We start from the raw sequence: 25813 nt of genomic DNA, 5'->3' as shown, positions 1-25813 counted from the left end.
ATCAGGCTGGACGGAGGCCAAGAGAAGTCTAATGTGGCAAGGTTATTTCAAGGTCAGAGGAAGCAATCAGATAACAGAACTATTACAATAAGATTTGCACTTCACCTACATTTGGGACTATCAAATCAAAGCCCTACACTTTAAATTTCACATGATAAGTACCTTTAAAGACCAGACAAGTTCAAGATGAACAATACCCCTGCAGCATGCTTACATTTGTGGCTTCTCCATTATCTAACTTCCACCTGGTTCCAACCTTGTTGCTATTCTCATCATAGCATGGCTTCCGTTCTCCCTAGAAAGCATTCAGGCAAACAATACTGCATTCATTTCATCAATACGCATCTTTATACTTGTGGAACATGGAGCTTGTGTTTACAGCACGTGTATGTGTTCACTAAACCATCAACTATCTAATGGGACCAACACTGAACAAAGGTGCCAGGTATCTTCAGAACAGGTTATAGCTTCATTGGGACAGTAAGGAAACTCCTCTTACATGTTTTCTGAAATACACATTCTGGAGCTAGTCTCTACTGCACCTAATCAACTTCTCCAGTTTTTTCTCCAGTATTTGAAACAATAAATTAAATATGTCAATCCACACAATTAAACGAGTTCTCATAGTCTGAGAAGAAATGTTGTTAAAGCTGGTCAAAAAGTGCTGGTAATTTTGTGCATTATCATTTGACAGTTATAAGTATAAAGCAGACATTATCTTTTAGGAACATAAATACATAACTAAAGTCAGAAAGCCAATAATTCCAATGAAATTGAAGCTACCCACAACAGTATGTTTCACCTCCTTCACCAGGTATATATCCAGCAAGCTACATGTATATATGGGTCATGCTGTATAGTCCATTACTTACATGTTCAGGCCTACTGTCATAATGCACCCTATTGAAATCAGTATTCACTTTTCACATTTTGCTTATAAAAATCTTATACAAGAGAAATAAAGCATATCTCACATGTATTTCATTTGTCTTGGAGACAGATCTGACAGGATTTGCCCGTGCCGTCAGAGAATCATCAGCCTGGGACTTACTAAACTATTAATTACACAAAGTTGAACAGGATTAAAAGTCTTCATAGTAACTTAAGTTTACATAGTGTGATGCTTCATGTATATTAAATAAATGATATTAACTGAAAATTCTAAATCCTTAAAACCTGATAATTTTTAAATTTGAAGGTCAAGAGAAATTAGCCAATATATATTTTGTTTAGAAATCCCCAGAATAGTTATATTTGGGAGATTAATAATAGAGTAAAACTGGTGATACACTGTATGTTGGTACATGTAGCTAGAGAACATTTATACAGAGCATCTGGTGAGATGGCTTACTTTTTCCTGAAGGCTTTTCAGGTTTGGAGCACCATATACATATATGCGTCGTTCAGGCTTTTGTACAATCTTATCTTCCTGTAAAATGTCAGGAGAATGCTTTAGCAAGAGTCCTTCACCAGAAACAAGGTGGGAATGGCAAAGGAGCAATGATAGATCATTATTTGTGAATTTTCCACATGCTTCAGCCACTCCCCTACAGCTATTCATAATGAAGTATACAGGTCCCTGGCAAGATACTGTTCCCTCTACCATATCTGGCACAACACCCAATATTTACTCAAAGTATCCAACAACAACATAAGCTTCCAAGCAGGCATGTTTTTGTACACCTTAGCTCCTTAAAAACAAAGTAACAAAGCAAGAAGACTGGATATGTGCACTTTGGAAGTCTACAGAACCAGTTTTGAACTTGCCCTTGGCAAATGATGAAGAACTTCATATCTGCAATTTAGTTTTCAATAATTTATCTCCACGTTGTAGTAAACCATGCATGATGATGTTTCAAACACTTAATTAGAACAAAGCAGTTCCGAGAAATTACGCCATACATATAAAAGTTTACCTGTGTGTTTGGAGATTCAAACTTGGCTTTTCTGTCACCAACTTTACTATTTATCGACACAGCCTAGAATGTGCAAACAAAAATACCTCAAAATCTTGCTCACAGATAACCTTATTCAATGGTAGATGCGTGTGGCTAAAAGGATTTATGTAATATGAATGATAATCCAAAGTATTTTGGAAAAAGACAGAGAGAGATAGAGATATGACAATGACTTAAAGATGTAACATACCTTGTTTGATGAGATGAAACCAGTGTTAATATCACTGTCTTCAATCTTTGATTGACCCTGCCTATCATTCCACTGACTTCTCGTTCTGCCAGCACTTCGCTGCCTATCCTCATCGGCACTCCTTTTTCTTTGCCGTTTCTGCATCAACTGCTCTTGTTCCATGCGTTTTTCTTGTAAAAGCTCTTGTTCCAATCTTTCTTCCTCTTCTAACCGTAAATGTTGCAATCCTTCTTGTTCCAAATGTTCCTGTTCTAATCTTTCTTCTTCCTCTAACCGCAAATGTTGCAAATGTTGTTGTTCCAAATGTTCCTGTTGCAATCTTTCTTCTTCCTCTAACCGCAAATGTTCCAAATGTTGTTGTTCCAAATGTTCCTGTTCCAAACTTTCTTCCTCCTCTAGCCGCAAATGTTCCAAACGTTCCTGTTCCAACCGTTGTCCCTCCTCTATCCTCAAATGTTCCAAATGTTCTTGCTGTTGACGTTCTTGTTCTAGCCTTTCTTTCTCCTCTTGCTCAAATCGTTTTTGCTTTAAACGTTCTTGCCCTAAACTTTTGTCACGCTCAAAAAGGGAAGATGTCTTTTCCTCACCTTCTAATTTCTCAGTGTCTTGATAAATATTTAATCTATCAGTGTTTAGACGACTCACCCTTTGACGAGTCTCCTTTTCATCTTTCCCATGATCTGACCCATTCATGTCGCAACGACCTTCAGCAGCTAGCCTGAATTTATTAAAGTTGCTTTGGTTAGAATTGAGAAAACCAAGTTTTTCTGGAGGCCCCTTGAGTTTGTCGGATGTTTGGTTTTGAGTTTCACGTTCAAACTTTTCCTTGGCTGCTCGTACTTTTTCAGCAGCATACTTGCGAGCCTCCTCATTAATCTTTTCCTCCTCACGTCGCCGTTTTTCAATGTACTCTTTCTCCTTCAGTGCCGAGGCTTTGTCCACTTCTCCCTCTCCACGCCATTTCTTGAGCCGTTCTGCTCGCCTGCGTTCCCGGTCATTCATTTCGGGTTCTAGAACAGGTTGGGGAATCACCTCATCTTCGGGTTCAGGTTTCGGGTTCAAAATCATCTGTACTTCCGGTTGACGCTGTTGTCGGAAGTGCGCCAAGGCCTGTGAGCGGAAGTCTGTGTTGTCGTGTTCGTGAGTCGAGCGTGAGCGGCGCGCCCTTGGTCTCAGAAGCACTGGAGTCTGCTCAGCTTCGTTCCATCTCTGCGCCCTGGATCTGATTGGCTCTTGAATGTCTGTTTCATTCCAATTGCGTCTTCGCCTGGACGCAATGCCTGCTGTAGAACTGGTCGTACTGGATTCTGCGTTTAACCATTTCTGAACCACAGAGCTGACTGCCCCTGGAGGCGCGCCCGTTTGTCTTTCCTGGCGCCTGTGTTCCCAGCCCCTCATATCTACCCCTGCTTCATCGGCCTGGTCCAAGCTGACGCTGGCATGGACAAGTCTGCCCTGTGCCCTGCCAGCCATTGGATCACTAGGATCTATCGTCAGAACCTAGTGGTAAGTCGAACAAAAAATATGACCATGCTGGCAGCAAACTTACAATCCACAACATCAAAATAAAATGAATGTTAATGAAACAGAACCAAAACACAACAAAGAACAACTCTCCTATGTCATAAATACAAAAGTTCCAGTTCCAAATTGCTGAGACATATAATTTCACTACAACTACAACCAATGCAACAAACATGAATTTTTGCTTCAAACTTCATGCTATCATATTCCACTAACATCCAGCTGGCAAACCATCAACGAATGTATTAGGTAAAATTACACACACAACAGTTATAAAAAGGAAGACACCAGGGATAAATTATTATGAACAGCTTTGGTATATTAAGTGATTCATTCAGGTACTTCAGAATACTTCTTCTGTCAACTCAAAAACTCCACTGTGGGTTTGAACTGCTGAGGAAGTCAACTGTCAAAACTGGCTACAGTTTCCAATTACAGAAAATTTTATACAGAAGTCATCAATTTAAATGCAGTAAAAGTTTCTCGAGTTGACAGGAAAATGCTAGGTGAATATTTCAAGGCAGCAAACTGTCACTTACCTGAGCCTGCTTCGTCAAGCATGACCTGCAGATTTTCACCAGGTTCTGCCTAGTATCTGACTCTGTATATAAACTTAGCAATATCCTCTCATTCAGACAAAAAGAAACATTTCAGTGATCAGAACCTTCTCACTGAAGTATATAGTGAAAACAACGTTTGGTAATTTGGTTAGAGAATCCACCAGACTGAAAGAGCCTGTCTACGGCCTGTACCTTTCTCTTTCTTTCAGCTTCCTCTCTGACTTTACGTTCTTCCTCCTCTTTCTGGCGGCGCTCCTCCTCGGCTTTCCTGCGGGCTTCTTCCTGCTCTCGTCTGCGCTCGGCCTCAGCTTCCTGTTCCTGGCGTCTGCGCTCAGCTTCGGCGGCTTCCTCTGCTTCACGAGCAGCGGCTTCTTCTGCCTGCGGTGTCATAAAGCGTAAGCTCCGTCAGCAATCAACACCACAAATGGCCATCACTGCCATAGTATTGTGGAAAGTAGACCTCTAAATTCTGCTTCAAATGCCTCATTTTATTGTTAAGCCCAATATATTACTGAAGATATTATTATCAAGGCCATGCAAACCATGCAGATATAAAATTATTAATTACATTGGAATTAAACACAACCATTTAAAATCCAAATGCCAATAATCAAGAATTGCTTGGTGAGCAAAGAATAAAAAAGTTCTTTAGCCACTAGGTTACGCTACACAGCCAGAATGGGCAGCTACATCTACCCTCCCAATACACAACCCATCCTCAATCCCAGCTACATCTACCTTCCCAATACACAACCCATCTTCAATCCCAGCTACATCTACCTTCCCAATACACAACCCATCCTCAATCCCAGCTACATCTACCTTCCCAATACACAACCCATCCTCAATCCCAGCTACATCTACCTTCCCAATATACAACCCATCCTCAATCCCAGCTACATCTACCTTCCCAATACACAACCCATCCTCAATCCCAGCTACATCTACCTTCCCAATACACAACCCATCCTCAATCCCAGCTACATCTACCTTCCCAATATACAACCCATCCTCAATCCCAGCTACATCTACCTTCCCAATACACAACCCATCCTCAATCCCAGCTACATCTACCTTCCCAATACACAACCCATCCTCAATCCCAGCTACATCTACCTTCCCAATACACAACCTATCCTCAATCCCAGCTACATCTACCTTCCCAATATACAACCTATCCTCAATCCCAGCTACATCTACCTTCCCAATACACAACCCATCCTCAATCCCAGCTACATCTACCTTCCCAATACACAACCTATCCTCAATCCCAGCTACATCTACCTTCCCAATACACAACCTATCCTCAATCCCAGCTACATCTACCTTCCCAATACACAACCCATCATCATCTGCCTTGACAGTCCGGCACAGATTAAAATATGAATGCCATCTTCAGTCACTCATCATAGCTCATCAAAGCCACATCTACAAAGATTCATTTTTTGGGGACTTTTTTCACCCTTCCTTTTTTTTAAGCTACAGCACCTAACCTGATAAAACAGGTAAAGAGTTTCACATCTCTCATAAAAAACACTCTGTGTATATGCTAAATATTATAAACAGATCCCAACATCCAGTCTGCATGACAGATCTTTACAGAACGCCTTCCTTAGCCACCATTAAACAACTGCTTTCCTCCCAATGTTTTACAGGTATTTTTCAAATGTTTGTCATTTCCATATGGATCTTGCAATCTGGTTTTTCACTGACATTTTGAATGTTTATTTTTTTTACATTATTCCACAGCAACGGGACTTTATGGTCAACATTTTACAACAGACTTTTATACACTGTCCACATATATTCACCCAAAGTTTCATGCAATATCTGCTATAATCAAGACAAATGATTTTGTACTTATTACTGTTACTATGTGCACTTATCAGTCTAAGAACACCCTTAACACATGCAGATAATAGCATGAGCATTTAAAGTCCCCGGAAAAATTTACAACACTTGGCGAGGTGCATGTTCCAATAGGGCACTCATTAAGAATAGTCTAGTAATGTCCAATGGGGCACTCATTAAGAATAGTCTAGTAATGTCATCATTGTGATGTTTTTGACTACGGCATCACAAATCACACATTACCACTTTTATAATGGGGACATTTGTCAAAGGTAGCAGACCATGCCCTCTAATATCCCATATACATTGTCCTGTAGGCACTGAAACCCACCAATATGGTTAGAGAATAGCGGTATTCCTATTAAAGAATAGCGATACTCCTATTAGAGAATAGCGGTACTCCTATTAGAGAATAACGGTACTCCTATTAGAGAATAGCGGTACTCCTAGAGAACAACGGTACTCCTATTAGAGAATAGCGGTACTCCTATTAGAGAATAACGGTACTCCTATTAGAGAATAACGGTACTCCTAGAGAATAACGATACTCCTAGAGAATAACGATACTCCTAGAGAATAGCAGTACTCCTATTAAAGAATAGCGGTACTCCTATTAAAGAATAGCATTACTCCTATTAGAGAACAACGGTACTCCTATTAGAGAATAACCTTTATACATTATTCCTCTCTTTACTTCACAGCTTTCCCCAGACATGCAAACTACTATAGCCATGCAACTTTCCCTCAGATATGCTTCCATGCTGTATACATTTAGTATTCTTTTCACCTATACAGTCTACTTATGTATAAGTGTCTTCTACTTTAAATTTAAAATTAAGCATTCTACGTTACTGTTGAGCATGCCTATCTTCAAATGGGAGAAGGACAAATCAAACCAGAAATATAGAGTCTTAATAAGAATTGCCTCCTTGAAGTACACTTGTGATATCTCATACATAGGGTGTGAATGAATAGAAGGATAAAGGGACTGTGTGTATAAAAACACTACACTAAAGTGGGAACATGGTGGTGGAAGATGTGGTGACTGGCAGAGATGAGGTACAGACATGTGGATGAAGACCAGGTTCAAATCCAGCCTGGGTCAAGATACAAAGAGGACCACTGGAAGGGATACAACACGCAAATAAGACAGGCCTCATCAAGGTCAAGTCACAGGCCACACAAACCTCCTTCTCTTTACGCTTGCGTTCTTCCTCCTCTGCTGCGGCTCTGGCAGCCGCGTCGGCAGCCTCCTTCTCTGGGTCCACAGCAGCCTGTGAGAGATTAGCATTAATCTGCATTACTGTTTTCGAAGCACTATAATCCTGTGAATGGCGACCTTGGGGGTGGGGGTGGGGGTGGGGGTGGGGGGACTCCTCAGGATGAACAGTTGTGCACCATGGAGGCCATCTCACAATACCAGGTGTGTACAGGTAGATATGTATAGTGTATGTACATGCTGTATGATAGAGATTTGGCTTTGGGTTTAATCTAATGTGGAATATTCTTCTCGTGTAACAGGATAGACTTAAGACACTGGAAGCAAAACCCAGCTGGATGCTTTGGGCCAAAACTGGACAAAATGTTTGATTATATTAATATGTAAGATTGTGGTCAATCAATAACACTTTAGGTAACATTTCATCCTGGATATTTCTTAACAGTTTCAAACCAATTTGGTGAAGTGAAGGAATTTGTCTTTGTTATTATGAAAGGCAGTATGACAGGCACTTAGGAAGTCAAAAAGTATTTTAATATGTCATCTCTGACATGTTATTTTGTTACTGAGATATTTATCTCTTCACTACTGTGCAACATTAGAGACATGACAAATGACAGTGACATTCCACAGACATGGGTAAGACCCAGGAATTCGTGACTAAATATCCATGATGAATGTAACTGAGAAACAGATATCAACCCAGCAGGATTAATGTGACATAAAATAATACAGAAAAGGCAGCAAAGAGTTTGAAACCTTCAGCCAATCTAAAAGCAAGTCGCATGTTGATAGTATGTCAATGTGGTTACTGTCTAAAAGTTTCTGTTTTTTTTTTTTAGCTCCAATAAAATTAGTTTGTAAGCATATGAGTGAGTTTTCAACTATGAACCATTACATTAGTAAGCGCATGTACATGAAGGTTTAAATCATTGCCATTGCTCTAACTTAAAAATGACTAGCACAGAAGAACAGTGCATGCTGTAGGACTGTACTGATGACATCATGGTAACACAAATAACCAATAGCATCCTGCTGATATTCAATGATCATCTTTTATAGCCACATTATCAAGAGTATCAAAGTATAAATTGGATGAAACAAATCAACAACTGAGAGAGACAATGAATATAATAATTGCATATGGTGTATGGATGACATATAATAATTCACAGCAATAATAACAATAGGTTAGTGAAATATTCTGGAGTACAGTAAAAAACGCCAATCAAATAAATAAATAACAATAGGATAACTACCCGTGCAAGGAAGAGATCTACAGGCTGCAACACACTGAGACCACAGCTCTATATCACAACACACACTGACAATGGACAAAGTCTATACGCTGGACAGAGAAAGCAGTCTACAGACACAAGCCCAATTTAAAGTCACAAATATAGACATGGCCACGTACACAAGGTCAATTACTTAAAGTCATGACTACAGACACGGCCACAGACACAAGACCAATCTAGTCATGACTACAGACATGGCCACAGAAATGAGGAAAGTCTATAAAGTCATGACCACAGACATGGCCACAGACACAAGGCCAATCTAAAATCATGACTACAGACAAGGCCACAGACACAAGACCAATCTAAAGTCATGACTACAGACACGGCCACAGACACTAGGCCAATCTACAATCATGTCTGCACACATGGCCACAGAAATGAGGACAGTCTATAAAGTCATGACTACAGACATGGCCGCAGACACAAGACCAATCTAAAGTAGAGACTTCAGACATGACTAAAGAAATGAGACCAGTCAAAACTCATGACTACAGACATGGCCACAGACACAAGGACACTCTGCAATCGTGACTACAGACGTGGCCACAGACACAAGGCCAATTATTTGATGTCATGACTACAGACATGAGGCCAATTATTAGAAGTTGAATACAGACATGAGGCCAATTATGTGAAGTCATGACTACAGACATGACCACAGACACAAGCCCCATCCTAAAGTCATGGCCACAGACACAAGACCAATCTAAAGTCATGACTACAGACATGAAGACAGACGCAAGACCATACTAAAGACATGAACACAGACTACAAGACCAATCTAAAGTCATGACTACAGACATGAACACAGACACAAGACCAATCCAAAATTCTGACTGCAGTTGTAGCCAAACATTGTATAGTCTCTGCTTTACTACAGCTGCCATTGTCAACAACAGTACCAACATCTGGCTCATTCTGCTACACCCAAGCTGGAAACCTTCACCAAAGATGAAAACCTTCACCAACGATGAAAACTTTCTCATGTGAAATTTGAACGACGAGGGGGACATGTGATGGATTGCATGGAGTCCATACATAGCTGACAAAACACCGGTCTGAACACATCTTATCCGCAACAGTTTAAGGGAAATCAATCTGAATATCAACCATGCCAGGACAGGAATTTCCAGCTTAGTTTGGGATGTGTCAAGAAAGAGCTTGAGACTCTTTCCAGAAGAGAGAAGTATTGCCAGCTAACAACCTTTGTGCAGTCAGGACATAGTGACATATGACACAGGATCTTAGACATGCTTATTCTAACAGAACACTGAACTATTGCTGGTGCCCCATACAAAGATTTCTTCCATGAATATAACGGTATAACTTGTTAAATCGCTGATCAAGAACAGCATCTGGAAGTGCCTCTAACATAAATGTACAAGCTTTTTGTCAGACTCTTTACAACTGACAACAATTTGCCAGGAATTTCCACTACATCTAATGTGTGACTGTTCACTATATCTCTGAACAAAGACTGTCAATTGGCATTTTAAAATTATTCCTTCAGTAAGTCTACAAGACAGAAAGCGAGAAATAAAGAGGCTATGACAACAGTGGTACAAGAGGCTGTTCAACCAAAGCAAGCCTCCAGACAATACTCCACCTCTTCTGCCGAAGGGGCAGGGGCTTCTACCTCCTCCTCCTCCTGCTGGGCTCTGCGCCTCCGGGAGCGAGCGCTAGATTCCTGGAAGAGCATTATGGGATAGGAAACGTGCACAGATGGATTACATTTGGGCAACAGACTACACATAGGTCATAACGCATGGAGAACCTAATCATAATGGAAATGTATTGAAGAATCACCGACAGTTGTTAATAAGTAAATGAATACAAATTAAAACATCTTAGGGCACAGAGATGTACAAATGAACAAATAAAATAGGAACAAATGGACAAAGTTAAAGAAATAAAAATTAAATTAACATTCATAAGGAAAATAAATACATAAAAAAAAAACAATACATGAACAAAATCTATCAAAGCAATGATGTGGCAGAAACATTAACATGTATTTCAGTTTTAACCAAATCATAACTCTCAAAATGAAACTTTGTAGAAAGATAGTAGAGCTCTATACAAACCACACTTAGTAACTCTCACATTGAAACTTTGTAGAAAGATAGCAGCCTCTATACAAACCACACTTAGTAACTCTCACATTGAAACTTTGTAGAAAGATAGCAGCCTCTATACAAACCACACTTAGTAACTCTCACATTGAAACTTTGTAGAAAGATAGTAGAGCTCTATACAAACCACACTTAGTAACTCCCACATTGAAACTTTGTAGAAAGATAGCAGCCTCTATACAAACCACACTTAGTAACTCTCACATTGAAACTTTGTAGAAAGATAGCAGCGCTCTATACAAACCACACTTAGTAACTCTCACACTGAAACTTTGTAGAAAGACAGCAGAGCTCTGCACAAACCACACTTAGTATTCTACACATCCATGTAGTAAGAGGCTCAGGAAATAGCATTTGGCTCTTCCATACACCTAACATCCTAGCCACAGCAAGTGGATCTTACCTAAACCTAGTATCCTAGCCACAGCACGTGGATCTTTCCTAAACCTAGCATCCTAGCCACAGCACTTGGATCTTGCCTAAACCTAGCATCCTAGTCACAGCACTTGGATCTTTCATACACCTAACATCCTAGCCACAGCACTTGGATCTTACCTAAACCTAGCATCCTAGCCACAGCACTTGAATCTTTCATACACCTAACATCCTAGCCACAGCACTTGGATCTTACCTAAACCTAACATCCTAGCCACAACACTTGGATCTTACCTAAACCTAGCATCCTAGCCACAGCACTTGGATCTTTCATAAACCTAACATCCTAGCTACAGCACCTGGATCTTACCTAAGAATAGCATCCTAGCCACAGCACTTGGATCTTACCTAAACCAAGCATCCTAGCCACAGCACGTGGATCTTACCTAAACCTAGCATCCTAGCCACAGCACTTGGATCTTATCTAAACCTAGCATCCTAGCCACAGCACGTGGATCTTTCCTAAACCTAGCATCCTAGCCACAGCACCTGGATCTTACCTAAACCTAGCATCCTAGTCCTGGCGTTTGAAATGCACCAGGTTTTCCTACTATAATCATCCTGCCTTAATCTTCCTTCCTACAGTCCTACATACTGCTAAATTAACATAAATCTTTTTAGATAGAAATTTACAACATCCCATCTGACAATGCTCTGTACTTATGGACTTAAGGCTTTAGAAACAGTAAACTGAAGAAAACGCAAGTCACAATACATTTCTCATATATAAGATCTCATATAAAAGTCCCTGTGGAGTTCATTTTTAATAGTTTCACTGTGAAGTTTACGGCTGTATTAAACCACAATTACATTTGGGAAACAGTAAACAGAAAAGATAAAAAGGTGAGCTGATAAGGGCAAGATTTGGCTACCGGCAACAAGGGACTGATCGTCAGAAGCTGATGATGACACAGACATTACAAAGCCATTACAAATAGCCTTATTTTCCCATTACCACTACAACTGGGTGACAGGACAAACACAGAAGAGAGACAGAAAGAGCCCCCTGCCACCCCAGCTGATCCCCCATATTACCTCCTGTGGAGCCTCATCCTCATCGGCAGCTTGTCGGTTACGACGACTGCGACGACTGGTTGTTTCCTCTTCTGCATCTCCCCCCTCGGCTGCTCTGATGGTGAAGTTAGAAAGTGACAATGCAATGATGATGGGCAACTCATACAACATCTATTTATTTGATTGGTGTTTTATGCCGTCATACAACATCTAAGACATACATGTACGGCAGGGTAACTGATTTAATTCATCAGCCTTCCTGCACATAAGAGTTGGTCTCCATTGCTCCGTGGGTGTCTGTAAAAGAGCATGATGGGAGTCGTGGCGTGATGTGGGACAATGGATGAGAGCATGTGTGATGAGTGGATGAGTGAATGAGTAATCAAGTGGACAAACTAGGAACTAAGAGACAGAGTAACACTGACATGGAGCAACAATACGGGCAAAATAGTCAGAACCAGAACATGTACCTTAGAGACTAAAGACTACCTGTAGACAGGGAGGGTACACACGTACAACAGGGGGTACCTGGGCTACTGGGTTAGGGGTGAGCAGGTGAGTTTCAGGTAGACAGCAGTGATTCCATGTACACATACCAGATGACAAGACAACACATTATAAAACTATCACTTACAGATATTAACATACATTTTTCTACCTAAGGCAAAAGGCCATTCCATATAACTGCATGATGCAAAGGGAATTCAGTTAAGCACAATGCTATTTTAGAGGGTATCTGTTTGGCATTTCAACTGGTAAATATAAACAGGCTCATAAAGTACTGGGCATTCTATACCAAGTACTACATGTACACACATCAGGTATGCTATGACCCAGATGTTGTACGCCATAATAACAATTCTATATAAGTTTAAGTAGCTGCGGCAAAGCAGAATGCGATGTTACCCTAAGCAATAGCTATAACCTCGTCCAGTACTGTAAGTATGGGTAAATCCATCCAACCATTAGGTAATCCAGTATCATAAAATGAGGCATTTGTAGCAGACCTTTATTCCACCACTGTCAAAAGCTCTGGGGCAGCATTGATATAATATACTTGTGACAAATGCGACTACAATAAACCCTTGGTAGCACTTGTGATGCACGTCTGCCGTCAGCGTGAACACCACTGATGCTGACGCCACCGACGGCTGCAAATACATCACATCCTTCACAGACATTCCTCATTCCAGGTACCCACTCTCAGGTGAGACAGCAAAACGTACACAGAATTGGCCACAAAATACAGGTAGATAATTCCTGTAAGATCCCAAATGAAGCCAGTGATGTGCCCACCTGTGCGAGGCTGCTGCTAGGTACTGTAGTCAATACTGAAGCCCCTGGGGAAGGGTTTGCTCGGGGAAGGTTTACCTGTTGTCCTGAGTTAGGAGGAGGAGGTATCTACTCTCTGACTGCTCAGCTCCACTGGGTGACAGCCAGGTATCATATGGCAGCTCCATCTACTACCTCACACTACACACACTCTATTTTTAACCACTCTACTGCCAGCGGGGTGTGCAAGCAAAGTTTTGCCTAAATTAAGGCTGCAGCCTCACTTTGAAACTGAGGCTGACTAGCAGTGACTGGGTAACCATTGGAAACTCAACACCCAAAGCAACACACGGCTTCTGAAAAGCATGCCAAGGTTTGCCTTGCAAATGATCGTGCTGCGTGTTTCAAAGAGATTCTATATTGTATCCAACACTCTGATGGCGAAGACTGGTGAAATAACAGAGGCGTTTGCCAGAGAAAACCCTCAATGGATTGTGACACGTGGGGCAATGTTGGTGTAACTTTAGCTGACATTCAGCAGATTGCTGTGGGGCATGGATGGACAGATTCTAAATGGTGAACTCTCATCTATATATAAACCATACTCCATCATCAGATTCCAGCTATCACAGAACAAACAAACTGCTAACTTTAACATTAGGGCCACTGAACAAGAATCATTTTCAATCTCTTACATGCAAAGTTGATAGTGACTTTGTGAGGCAAGGGAAATGTAAGTTACACGGAGGTATCTGGGGATTCAGGGTGCTTATTTTTGTGAAAACTGCCACTTTGATGTCCTGGGTGTACTTCACTTTCTTCATTCCACAGCTCAAGCCACTAAGTACACTTTTAACATGGCTTTCTAGAAAGTATGTGGCGTAAAATTGGCTCATCACATTGCCTTCATTTAAAAGCTAGTCTACTCAGCACCCTGGGGCCATTATACAATACTTCAAAACAACTTGCATCTCCTAGATGTACATTGGCTGCATCCCCTAACCCCTAACCCCTCTAGAAGTGCACACTGGATGTAAACAAGTTTCAGCATAATAGCAGGCTGTCCCATGTTTGACCTCTCAAACTTAAAAACAGAGGCCTTACCACTGATAACCAATGGTTAAACATACCACAACATTCTGGACAGCTTCCTTAAGAGAAATAGATTACCATTTAACTGTTTCTATAGTGCTAGACCAAGATAGCATGCTGTTAGATGGCTGGCTATATAAAGCAGGCCAGGCAGTAGAGAGCAGCCATCATACCAGAAGGTGTGAAGCCCTAGGCTAAAGCAACTGCCATGCTACTGATGATTTCTGAAGATGTGAGGCTACACCACAGTAGAGATGAAGAAAACATTACCATCCTATATTGCCTGATACTTTTCTATTCTGCCAAGCTAAATATTCTAGTTGCTATGGTTATATCATATCCACATTCAGTAACAGAGTAGCTATGGTTCACCAAAGAATGTATCAGTTTCACTGTATTGGTGTGTTTTGGCTACTTGGTACATGCTCACAGCATTGGTTTGTTTCAGTTGTTTTGTACATGTTCACAGATTTGGTTTGTTTCAGTTGTTTTGTACATGTTCACAGATTTGGTTTGTTTCAGTTGTTTTGTACATGTTCACAGATTTGGTTTGTTTCAGTTGTTTTGTACATGTTCACAGATTTGGTTTGTTTCAGTTGTTTTGTACATGTTCACAGATTTGGTTTGTTTCAGTTGTTTTGTACATGTTCACAGATTTGGTTTGTTTCAGTTGTTTTGTACATGTTCACAGATTTGGTTTGTTTCAGTTGTTTTGTACATGCTCACAGATTTGGTTTGTTTCAGTTGTTTTGTACATGTTCACAGATTTGGTTTGTTTCAGTTGTTTTGTACATGTTCACAGTTTTGGTTTGTTTCAGTTGTTTTGTACATGCTCACAGATTTGGTTTGTTTCAGTTGTTTTGTACATGTTCACAGATTTGGTTTGTTTCAGCTGTTTTAGATATGCTCACAGGATTGGTTTGCTTTGGTGTTTTTGTTCAGGATCACACTGGTTTGTTCTTGGCTGTTTGGTACAGGATCACAGAATTGGTTTGTTTTCTCGTTGTTAGGCACAGGCTAACAGCCTTGGTTTCATTCCAGTGTTTTGGTAATTGCAGGCTCACATTATTGGTTGTTTTAGGGTTTTGATACAGGCTCACAGCATTAGTTTGTTTTTGGCTGTTTGGTACACAATCACTGCCTTGGTTTTCGTGTTTCTTTCAATCTTCGATCTTTCGGTCAAATAAAATTAAATGCCTACACTGTCATTACAAGCAACTGCAACATTACCACCTACTGAATACAATGTCAAGGATTAAGGTCCCAAAACACACACAAGGTAAATACACGTAGATAGCTTTTCAAGTTAAGATTCCTCTATTTCTAATTTCCTAAACCTCAAGGTATGAGTTTCATGAAATATCATCATCAAGGTTGAGTTCTCAACCAATGACATGTTATAAAACGTGTAGATTTCTTTTTTATTTAATGAAATGTTGAGTTTCAGCCTTGCAATTAAAATGCTGAGTTTGTAATTAACTAATGAAATGATATAATATACTGTCATGAAAGAAAGAGTGTGCAAAGTGCAAATAGGCAAATAACACACAGGTGGAATCACACATGAAAGAAATCAATACCTCATGAAAACTAATTAAGTCACATTATCTGTAAAATATAAATCTCTCACAAATCAAAATCAAACAAAAGAACAGAATGTTGGAAAGGAGAGAGTTCACACGTGGGAAACTGATCACATCCCATGCTCAATACAAGCAGATTGCAAAAGATAAACGTTGTCACTTTTTGGATCTCTTCATCTCCTTTGAATCTCTTCATATCTTCTTTTTTTTTTAAAGAAAGATTTCATCATTAGTCCATATTACTGTTTTTGCCAATTATTTCTAATATCTAGACAAAAACAAAGGTCTACATTTCCTTCATTATATGCAGTTTCGGTGTCATTTGACAAGGAAAATTTTTAAAATGTGTTTCTCTTTTCTTAACTATGTTTTACACCTACAGCTGGACCGTATCAGATGTTCCTATACATTTAGAACATGAGTGTCTTGCATTTAGAACAATTGGCAAAAGCAGTAACTTCATGTACATGTCAGATTTCAGAAGCTATTAGCTCTGAAAAACCTTGCCTTAATCGTGCTTCTCGGGCCTCCCTTCGTTCACGACGCTTACGTTCCATTTCATCGTCATCTTCAATGCTGTTTGTATCAGCGGCTCTGTATCAACGACACCATGCAGAAATGGGACATGAACACAGACAGACAGACGGACAGCAGCAAAAAGGTTCATGACAAAGGTTAAGGTATGGGAAAACATGTAGGCCTACAGTACCCAAATCTGAAACATATTTTTTGCCCTAACCATACCTAGATGTACAAATGAGCACTTTTGCTGAACAAAGTGTTAGACTGTGTGTACAGAAGACAAACTTTACACCACAAATGAGCACTTTTGCTGAACAAAGTGTTAGACTGTGTGTACAGAAGACAAACTTTACACCACAAATGAGCACTTTTGCTGAACAAAGTGTTAGACAACCTTTATACCAAGACATTCCAATCAGAAATGCAGACAGAAATAAAAACTCCCAACAAAATAACATCACCTAGTACATTGTACATGTTCCTTCTTAAGATCTGGTACAAATTTTCAAAGAGAATCATGATTAAATGTGACTTCGCTAATTTGCTAACAGTATCAAAGTTTTAGACGGTAAAGGAAGAACTTAAATATAGAACTGGAATAGAGAAAGTACAGAAGTATGTATTTACCACGAAAACAACAACATTTCCATTGAATATTTTGGGTTTTTAAATGCCAACAATGTAACTGATAAAATACTGAGTTTAAGACGAAGTTGTCAATTTCACATGACACTTTCTTGTGAGTTATGTTAATGATGGGAAGAAGGAATTTTGAGAGGCATTCTGGAGAGATAGTTAGGACAGTAAAGCACACACATACAACTTCTTTAATCTTTCTTCTCGTTCTTTCCGTCGCTGTTGCAGTCTTTGAGCCAAGCTATGATCCGGCGGGTCTTCTTGTCTGAACATGCAACATGCCACAAACACAAACAACTCAGGTTTACAAAACAACAAAATTTCTACTACGCTAATGGACATCAAAAATATTGGAACAAACAAATACTATTTTACATAAATGAATAACATAAATCATTTTAAACCACAAATAAACCATCACAAACTGTTTTTTAAAAATCTTTAAACTAAGACCATACTAGACCATGCAAATGCACTAAACCACAATGGTGAAACACATGCAGAAAAGTTTCCTAATTATGGTTAGGGTATAAACAGAATGTCTAATAGCAAACAAGTCAATAAAAAAAAAGTGTGGAAACAGTCATCTAGAAAATAAAGTAAAGGAGAAAATAAGAAAAAACTGAAACCCATAAGAGCACCATCTAAGATAATGACAAGTTTGGTTTCATTCTTTCCACATAACAGTTTTAATAGACACCAGCATAAGGAATGTGAACTCTACTTCTATTTTTACAAAATAATACTGAAAAAAATATTCAAATTTAACAAGTTGTATCTGCAAACCTGACAAGAAGAACATTAAAACATAGGTAGAAACAAAGGGCAGGACAAGGCAATTCTATGTGAATATATGTAGGGGAATGATGAGATGAACTGCAATCTGTCTGGATAGAGTTGTTTCAACCCTGGTAAATAGGTAGAAAGAGCCACCCACTTAACATATATACACTCAAATTGCCCTTATAAATAAAACATCTTCATTACATACATCATAAGAAATTTACTTTCAAAACCTTCAGCCTGAAATTATATTCAACACAGTTAAGAATGAATACCATCACGATACTAGAGGGTTGGCAAGAGTAAGATATCATGAATCAAGTTGGATGTAACACTGACAAGAGTTTCTGTACTAGAGAGTTGGCAGGAGTAAGATATCATGAATCAAGCTGGATGTAACACTGACAAGAGTTTCTGTACTAGAGAGTTGGCAGGAGTAAGATATCATGAATCAAGCTGGATGTAACACTGACAAGAGTTTCTGTACTAGAGAGTTGGCAGGAGTAAGATATCATGAATCAAGCTGGATGTAACACTGACAAGAATACTGCTCCCTTCTGACACTAACACACTGTGCTAACTGAGCTCCAAACCTGTCTTCCACAATCAATCCTTACATCTTCAAGCATCATACAGTTTACCTATAAATAACCGCCACAGACATGGGTTTTCTCGCCAGATGCTAAAGGTGGCATATACAAGAACTAACATGAGAGAAAAAACTTCAAAAGCCAAACCTAGGGAAAGACAAAGTCCATGTAGCCTACACATCTACCTGTACATCAATGAATCAGATATTTCAGATTCAGGTTGAGTCTTTTTGTTTCATAGTTTACTAACTGTAATTTGAAGCTGAACTAAACTTTGACTCACAAACTACTTCTTCGTGTAAATATGGTGTTAATTCTGATGACTTGGTCATGGTACCACAGGTACATGTACCTACCACATGTACCTGCCACAGGTACATGTACCTACCACATGTACCTGCCACACGTACATGTACCTGCCACATGTACCTACCACACGTACATGTACCTACCACATGTACCTGCCACAGATACCTACCACATGTACATGTACCCATCACAGGTATGTAAAGGTACATGTACCTACCACATGTACCTGCCACAGGTACATGTACCTCGCACATACACCTGCCACATGCACCTACCACAGGTATTTAAAGGTACATGTACCTACCACAGGTACATATTACTGTACCTGCCAAATGTCAGTGGTTTTACTTCGGGTGCTCCTGTTTTCTTAACACATAAACCTGACTGCCACCCTAAAAGTGAAACATCAGTATGGCAATAAACAACAATCAAATAAATAAATCGCTCGAACCATAACTGACATTTCATTAGGAACTTTCCCGGGTTTCACATCAAGGGAGATAACTCACATAATCTGTGCCTGTAAACATTGATATTACACTTCAAATAGCACCATCTACATGTTTATCATGCAGCAAGTTTCTTGACCAGAATTAGGTTAGAACAAACTGACTTCTCAGGTATTCTCCTAAATTCTTAGAATAGAAAGCTTATCAGATACCACTCAAGTGTAAGCTTGCAAAACAGTTTCTACACTACTGGTCCACCTTGTAAGTGGTTTCTATGGCAACTGTGCAGATGTGCCAGAAGTACATGTTAGTCTAATCACATGAGTGCTAACTGTCAGACTTAGATCCCTGCTGAGGCGAGCAGGCGAATCAGTCTCTAAAAATATTTAGAGATAATAATAGCCTTTCACAGGTAAATAGTTAAGAGGTGTGGATTTTCCCCAACAGTGATGTTCCTGCTGGCAAGCAAGCATCACTACCATTCCATATCAAATGTGATATGACAAGGATAAGGAGACAAGATGTCTCATGTAAATCACTGGAGCTCTCTGCCAACTCCCTACAGAAACATGACTATGACCTTATTATATCAGACTTTACACATAACCTAAAAGCTTTTCTTCCGATGCCACAGGAAGCTGGTTTATGCAAATCTGTTTATATGCATGTATGTGCTCGGATATGAAGATTTGTATGAGAACATTACTGAAGAATAAAGCCCTAACTTTAATGGGGCAAATGTAATTAAATGCTTAGTTCAGAAATAAATAATAATAACAAAAAATGCATCCACTCGAATTATATTGACTATCTGTACAGTAAGTAAGGCCTAAAACAAAAATCAGATTATGTTCAATGAAAAACTTGCAAATCAGTATTTCACAAACATGCCCATTGGGTGCATCCATGTTCCTTTATTATGCTGAGCCATTAATCTAATACTTTGTCTTTGATGAATTAAAATAAACTAAAATCTGTGTCCAATTTATAAACATGTAAATTTGTAGTGAAGTATCAAGAGGAGATAACTGTGTACTTACTCCTCCTGTCTCCGCCTCCTGCGGGCTTCTCGCCTCTCTTCCATACTCATGTTGTGTGCTGTTTATGAAGTGTAACGAAAGACCTACAAATTCAAAACAAACTTAGTAGAGAAAAATCAAGACTTTTCCACAAATTGAATAATACATAAAAATAACTATGACACAGATCAGTTGAGTGTCAAGCAACACAGGAAAATCTCTGAATATATGCTCTGAATAAGGCAACATTTTGATATTGGTATCCTAGATTTCAGTGTAACTATGTAGCTATCTTCAGGAATTTACTGCAGACACCCATAAGTGTGAACATTGTAACAATTCTGAAGATGGCTATACATCACTATGCCAAAATACAGGAGCTTATCTTGCATTGTTACATATATATTCAGATTTATTTATGCATGTTAAACAAGCACAAACTTGGTAACTTGCATTAGCTACATCAGGTGAATACTATAGCATGAAGGGAGACGACTCTGACAGGACTGTACACTCCTGATAAACCACTGGAGCCAGCATGTTGACATAACACTGAATCATAATGATACTGCTCTCTACATGTGATCATAACAGCTGCCATATTGAATTTCAAATTAACTGAAAACAAAAGATCATTGATATGTCTGCGATTCTTACCTCTCTACAGATACAATGGTCTAGCCTTCTGGGAGAAACCTTATACTTATGTTATTTCATTATTTATTTAATTCTCTCTGGTTCAATGTCATACTCAAGAACAGTTCACTTACACGACAGCAGTCAGGTGGAGGAAACCAGAATGTGCAAGGTAAACCATCGACCTCTGGCACATCACTGACCAACTTTACCAAATGTAAAAACAGAACTGAACGCCATATTGGTGGAAGACACGTGGATTTCAACAAAAGTTAGACTGTGCAGGTTGTCACACGGGCTTCCCTGACTGCTTACTGTTAGCCAGGCCCCACAAGCTGTGAGAGCAAGTCGTGTTAGTTTCTAGAATGAATGAATGAATGCTTGGGGTTTTAAGTTACACTTTTTCAATCATATGATGAGGAAGAGTCAATAGGGGCGTGTACATATACTGAGTCCTTACCACCAAAGTGCTGCAGCCACTGAAGTATCACACCGAAGACACTAGACATGGCACCCTACCCACTCACATTATACTGACACGGAGCCGAACAGTCCTGTTTCCTTGCTCTAGCCTCTTAGTTAACCGAGGCAGAAACAAGTAGTAGTCTCAAGAGGCCATACATACATGTGTATGTAGCCGAGTTAGATGTACAACATTTATGCATGTAGAAGCAGTTTGTGTCTGTGCACAAGTACACGGAGCACCCTGTGTTCATGTGCACCTTAAGCTGTTTGTATCTGACAGATACCTGTGTACAGGTACATGGAAGACCCTAGGTTCATGGGTACATATAAGCTGTTTGTACCTGACAGATACTTGTGCACAGGTAGAGGGAACACCATGGATTCATGTGCAAATGTAAGCAGTATATATGACCGATAACTGTGCACAGGTAGAGGAAACAACCTGGGTTCATGTGCAAATGTAAGCAGTGTGTATCTGACAGATAACTGTGCACAGGTAGAGGGAACACCTTGGGTTCATGGGCAAATGTAAGCAGTATGTATGACAGATAACTGTGCACAGGTAGAGGAAACACCTTATGTTCATGTGCAAATGTAAGCAGTGTGTATCTGACAGATTTCTGTGAACTGGTACCGTTAACGCCCTTGGTTCGTGTGCAAATGTAAGCAGTATGTATGACCGATAACTGTGCACAGGTAGAGGAAACACCCTGGGTTCATGTGCAAATGTAAGCAGTGTGTATATGACAGATACCTGTGCACAGGTACCAGGAACAGCCTAGGTTCATGCACAAATGTAAGCAGTGTGTATCTGACAGATAACTGTGCACAGGTAGAGGGAACACCTTGGGTTCATGTGCAAATGTAAGCAGTGTGTATCTGACAGATAACTGTGCACAGGTAGAGGGAACACCTTGGGTTCATGTGCAAATGTACGCGGTGTGTATCTGACAGATACCTGTGCACAGGTACCGTGAACACCCTAGGTTCATGTGCACATGTAAGCAGTATGTATGACAGATACATGTTCCACAGGTAGAGGGAATACCCTGGGTTCATGTGCAAATGTACAGTGTGTATCCGACAGACACCTGTGCAAAGGTACCGGGAACAGCCTACGTTCATGCACAAATGTAAGCAGTGTGTATCTGACAGATAACTGTGCACAGGTAGAGGGAACACCTTGGGTTCATGGGCAAATGTACGCGGTGTGTATCTGACAGATACCTGTGCACAGGTACCATGAACACCCTAGGTTCATGTGCACATGTAAGCAGTATGTATGACAGATACCTGTGCACAGGTACCGTGAACACCCTAGGTTCATGTGCACATGTAAGCAGTATGTATGACAGATACATGTTCCACAGGTAGGGGGAATACCCTGGGTTCATGTGCAAATGTACAGTGTGTATCCGACAGACAGTGCCTGAACACAAGTGTTCGCACATGCACGCACATCATAACATCAGGCTACAGAGGCGAACCCTGGGAATATTTGACACACAGCCAACAAGGAACTGGAGTGTAAATAGCCCTCCTATCCAGACAGAGCCCCTTTCCACACAGTCATCGCCTTGATAGGCACATGGTAACAGCACTGCCTCCTAAAATTCTGGTTGTCAAGGCAACCTATGGAAGAGTCCATTTTGTTGATAATTAAGAGACCCACAGATCTAATCTATCAGTCTAAAAATAACAGAACTCTCACAGAGAAACGAAGTACAGACATGCAAAATTTGGCTTGTGCATATTTTTAAACATCCTACCTGTCTGATTACTGCTATAAATAAACAGAGCAGGGGAACTGCATGACCTTCTTAGATTTTATGAACAGCTTGCTGAATGAATTGGACAAGCCACAACAAGGTGAACCCAACAACAACAAAATCCTCACTTATCAGACGATGTTCGGCCTGTCTCATTTACATCTCAGAGCGACTCATTCTCCCTGAATTCTCCACCCACTCTACCAAATCTGATCTACAAACTACATTACGAAAATAATCACTATCTAAGTAGATACCAAACATCTGTCTTACCTTCATTAGCATAGATGAAGTCCATGTACATGTCTGACAATCATCTATGCTACAACTGTTTTACACCCTGTCAATGTCACTTCTCAGATATGCCTCACCTCGGAAGTAAATCATTGAGAACTGATATTTCCAGCAGTGTTCCTGACACAATCCAGAACACAACTGTACCTGCTACAGCTGCTTGGTTTTACCACATGTTTGGTAGCTTTTCTACTTTTCTCTGATGTGCTGCTCATCTTGTGTGCCTATAAGCCCTGAGTAACAATGTAGAGTAGTGTCCCTTGAGTTAGCCACTCTCCTGTCAGATGCCAGGGGCCAGCTTCACAATGAAATTTTGAGATTTAGCCTGAGCATGTAATTCAAATTAAAGTCTCAAATATAGTGATAAACCTTTGATTGCAGACTCTACAAAATGTTGTTACAAATTCAACAAAATTTGGCCAAAAATTTTAAACATTTCATTTCACAAAGAAGTTTTGGGCTTTGGCCCTCTTTTTCAGGGGCAGTAATGTTATGTAAGGATGGACTTTCTTGTAAAGGACATTGTCTAAATTTGTTTATAAAATATGTTGAATCGTCTGGGTAAAAGACAATCAATAGTTTTTACATGTCTATCCTGACTCAAAATTGATGATCAATACTACTATGGGCTCAGATAAACAGAAGTTGCTATTTACATGTAAATATATCCACACATAGGTATTATAGAGTCACTGCCTTCATCTCATAAATGAAAAATATGGATATTGTACAGACTACTAAGTTTTACTAAACAGACTAAACATTTAGCTTTGCCAGACAGGAAGAACGAGGGCCCATTATATCCACACGGGCACATTACTTCTAGGTTATATGATACATGTTATGTCATTACTGCATCTAATGTACTTCCTCAACCAGCAAAACACTTCCACTGATTAGCAATCTTCTGACATGGACATGAGCATTCAGAACATGTATGAGACTTCTGTCATTAATGTCACAGCATCACCATGTAAATGTCAAACAAACAAAAGTTTGTGAAACCTGTTACCTGGTGATAGCTTGATTTCATTATTTTTATTGAACCCAAATACTAGTATGAGTCTTAAGCAGTCTATACTTCTGTCATTGTTCAGGTCTACTGGTGAGCAGCATAATACATGCACATACAGCAAATACTGATCTCTGTCTGCTGTGTCAAAACAATCAGCACCTAGCACATTAGCTAGTGGTGTTGATTGCAACTTTCCCCCTCAGCATCACTGAGATAAGAAATGCCTGCAATCAGCTCAGGTTCTACACCACAGCTGCTAAGTTAGAGAAAAAAATTACCACTTTTTCTCAAACCAATAACACTGGTACAAATAAATGAAGGTATGAAAAAGTCATCAAAACATGGCTCTGCCAGACACAGGAACGGTTAGATCTCAGTTGATCGTTGCTGCACCACTGTTGTTCTATAGGCAGGAAATAACCCTGATAACATATTTCTGACCTACAACATGGTCACATATCTGAGTTCATGTGCTGTTCCCAGACATTCCAGGCCATCCAGCCTCCATCCCCAGGTAACACATGTCCATTTACTCAGATCTCTCACCTTAAGTTTTCTGCCTCATTTAGGCCTAAGTCAAACTAGCTCTGCCTACATGTAAGGAAGCCAGTCTGTACAAACTGCCTAACAAAGATACTCTGGACACCTTGCCTATCAAAGAAGACAGCATGGACAGCATGCATTACATGATGAGGGTCTGGACACCCTGCCTAACAAAGAAGACAGTCTGGACACCCTTCATTACATGATGATGGTCTGGACACCTTGCCTAACAAGGAGGGAAGCCTGGACACCCTTCATTACAATGAATCCTACATGAAACACCCTGTAACATTCAGACACCATTTCAAACACCCTGTAACATTCAGAAGCTACTTTAATTACCCTGTAACATTCAGGTACTATTTCAAGTGCCCTGTAACATTCAGAAGCTACATCAAACACCCTGTAACATTCACATGCTACTTCAAACACCCTGTAGCATTCACACACTACTTCAAACATCCTGTAACATTCAGAAGCTACTTCAAACTGTACATTCACATGCTACTTCAAACACCCTGTAGCATTCACACACTACTTCAAACATCCTGTAACATTCAGAAGCTACTTCAACCACCTTGTAACATTCAGAAGCCAGTTTGGAATCATAGAATTATGCATATTCGTTTTGTTTTTTCCTTTTTTCTTTATT

At 39.9% G+C, this 25813-nt stretch overlaps 1 protein-coding gene across 16 annotated transcripts in view; it reads right to left on the bottom strand.

Moving 5' to 3' along the window:
* LOC135469212 (trichohyalin-like) overlaps positions 1-25813 on the bottom strand; it is an 82309-nt gene that overhangs the window by 29225 nt on the left and 27271 nt on the right. For 7 of the 16 annotated variants that reach the window (XM_064747770.1, XM_064747767.1, XM_064747772.1 and 4 more), the window contains 10 exons: positions 20461-20543; positions 12206-12299; positions 10210-10290; positions 7271-7357; positions 4425-4610; positions 2149-3648; positions 1917-1979; positions 1352-1429; positions 975-1055; positions 215-295 (listed from right to left, as the gene is read on the bottom strand). In XM_064747770.1, the coding sequence (XP_064603840.1) occupies positions 215-295; positions 975-1055; positions 1352-1429; positions 1917-1979; positions 2149-3648; positions 4425-4610; positions 7271-7357; positions 10210-10290; positions 12206-12299; positions 20461-20510 (2301 nt within the window). In that variant the 5' untranslated portion in view covers positions 20511-20543. Of the gene's footprint in view, positions 1-214; positions 296-974; positions 1056-1351; positions 1430-1916; positions 1980-2148; positions 3649-4424; positions 4611-7270; positions 7358-10209; positions 10291-12205; positions 12300-13410; positions 13703-20460; positions 20544-23582; positions 23729-25813 lie in introns of those variants that run through there. The other 9 variants (XM_064747769.1, XM_064747774.1, XM_064747775.1 and 6 more) reach the window with 9 other exon arrangements.

This window comes from Liolophura sinensis, chromosome 6 (genome assembly GCF_032854445.1).
Source record: "Liolophura sinensis isolate JHLJ2023 chromosome 6, CUHK_Ljap_v2, whole genome shotgun sequence".
NCBI lineage: Eukaryota > Metazoa > Mollusca > Polyplacophora > Chitonida > Chitonidae > Liolophura > Liolophura sinensis.
This window is presented reverse-complemented; position numbering and strand designations above follow the sequence as displayed.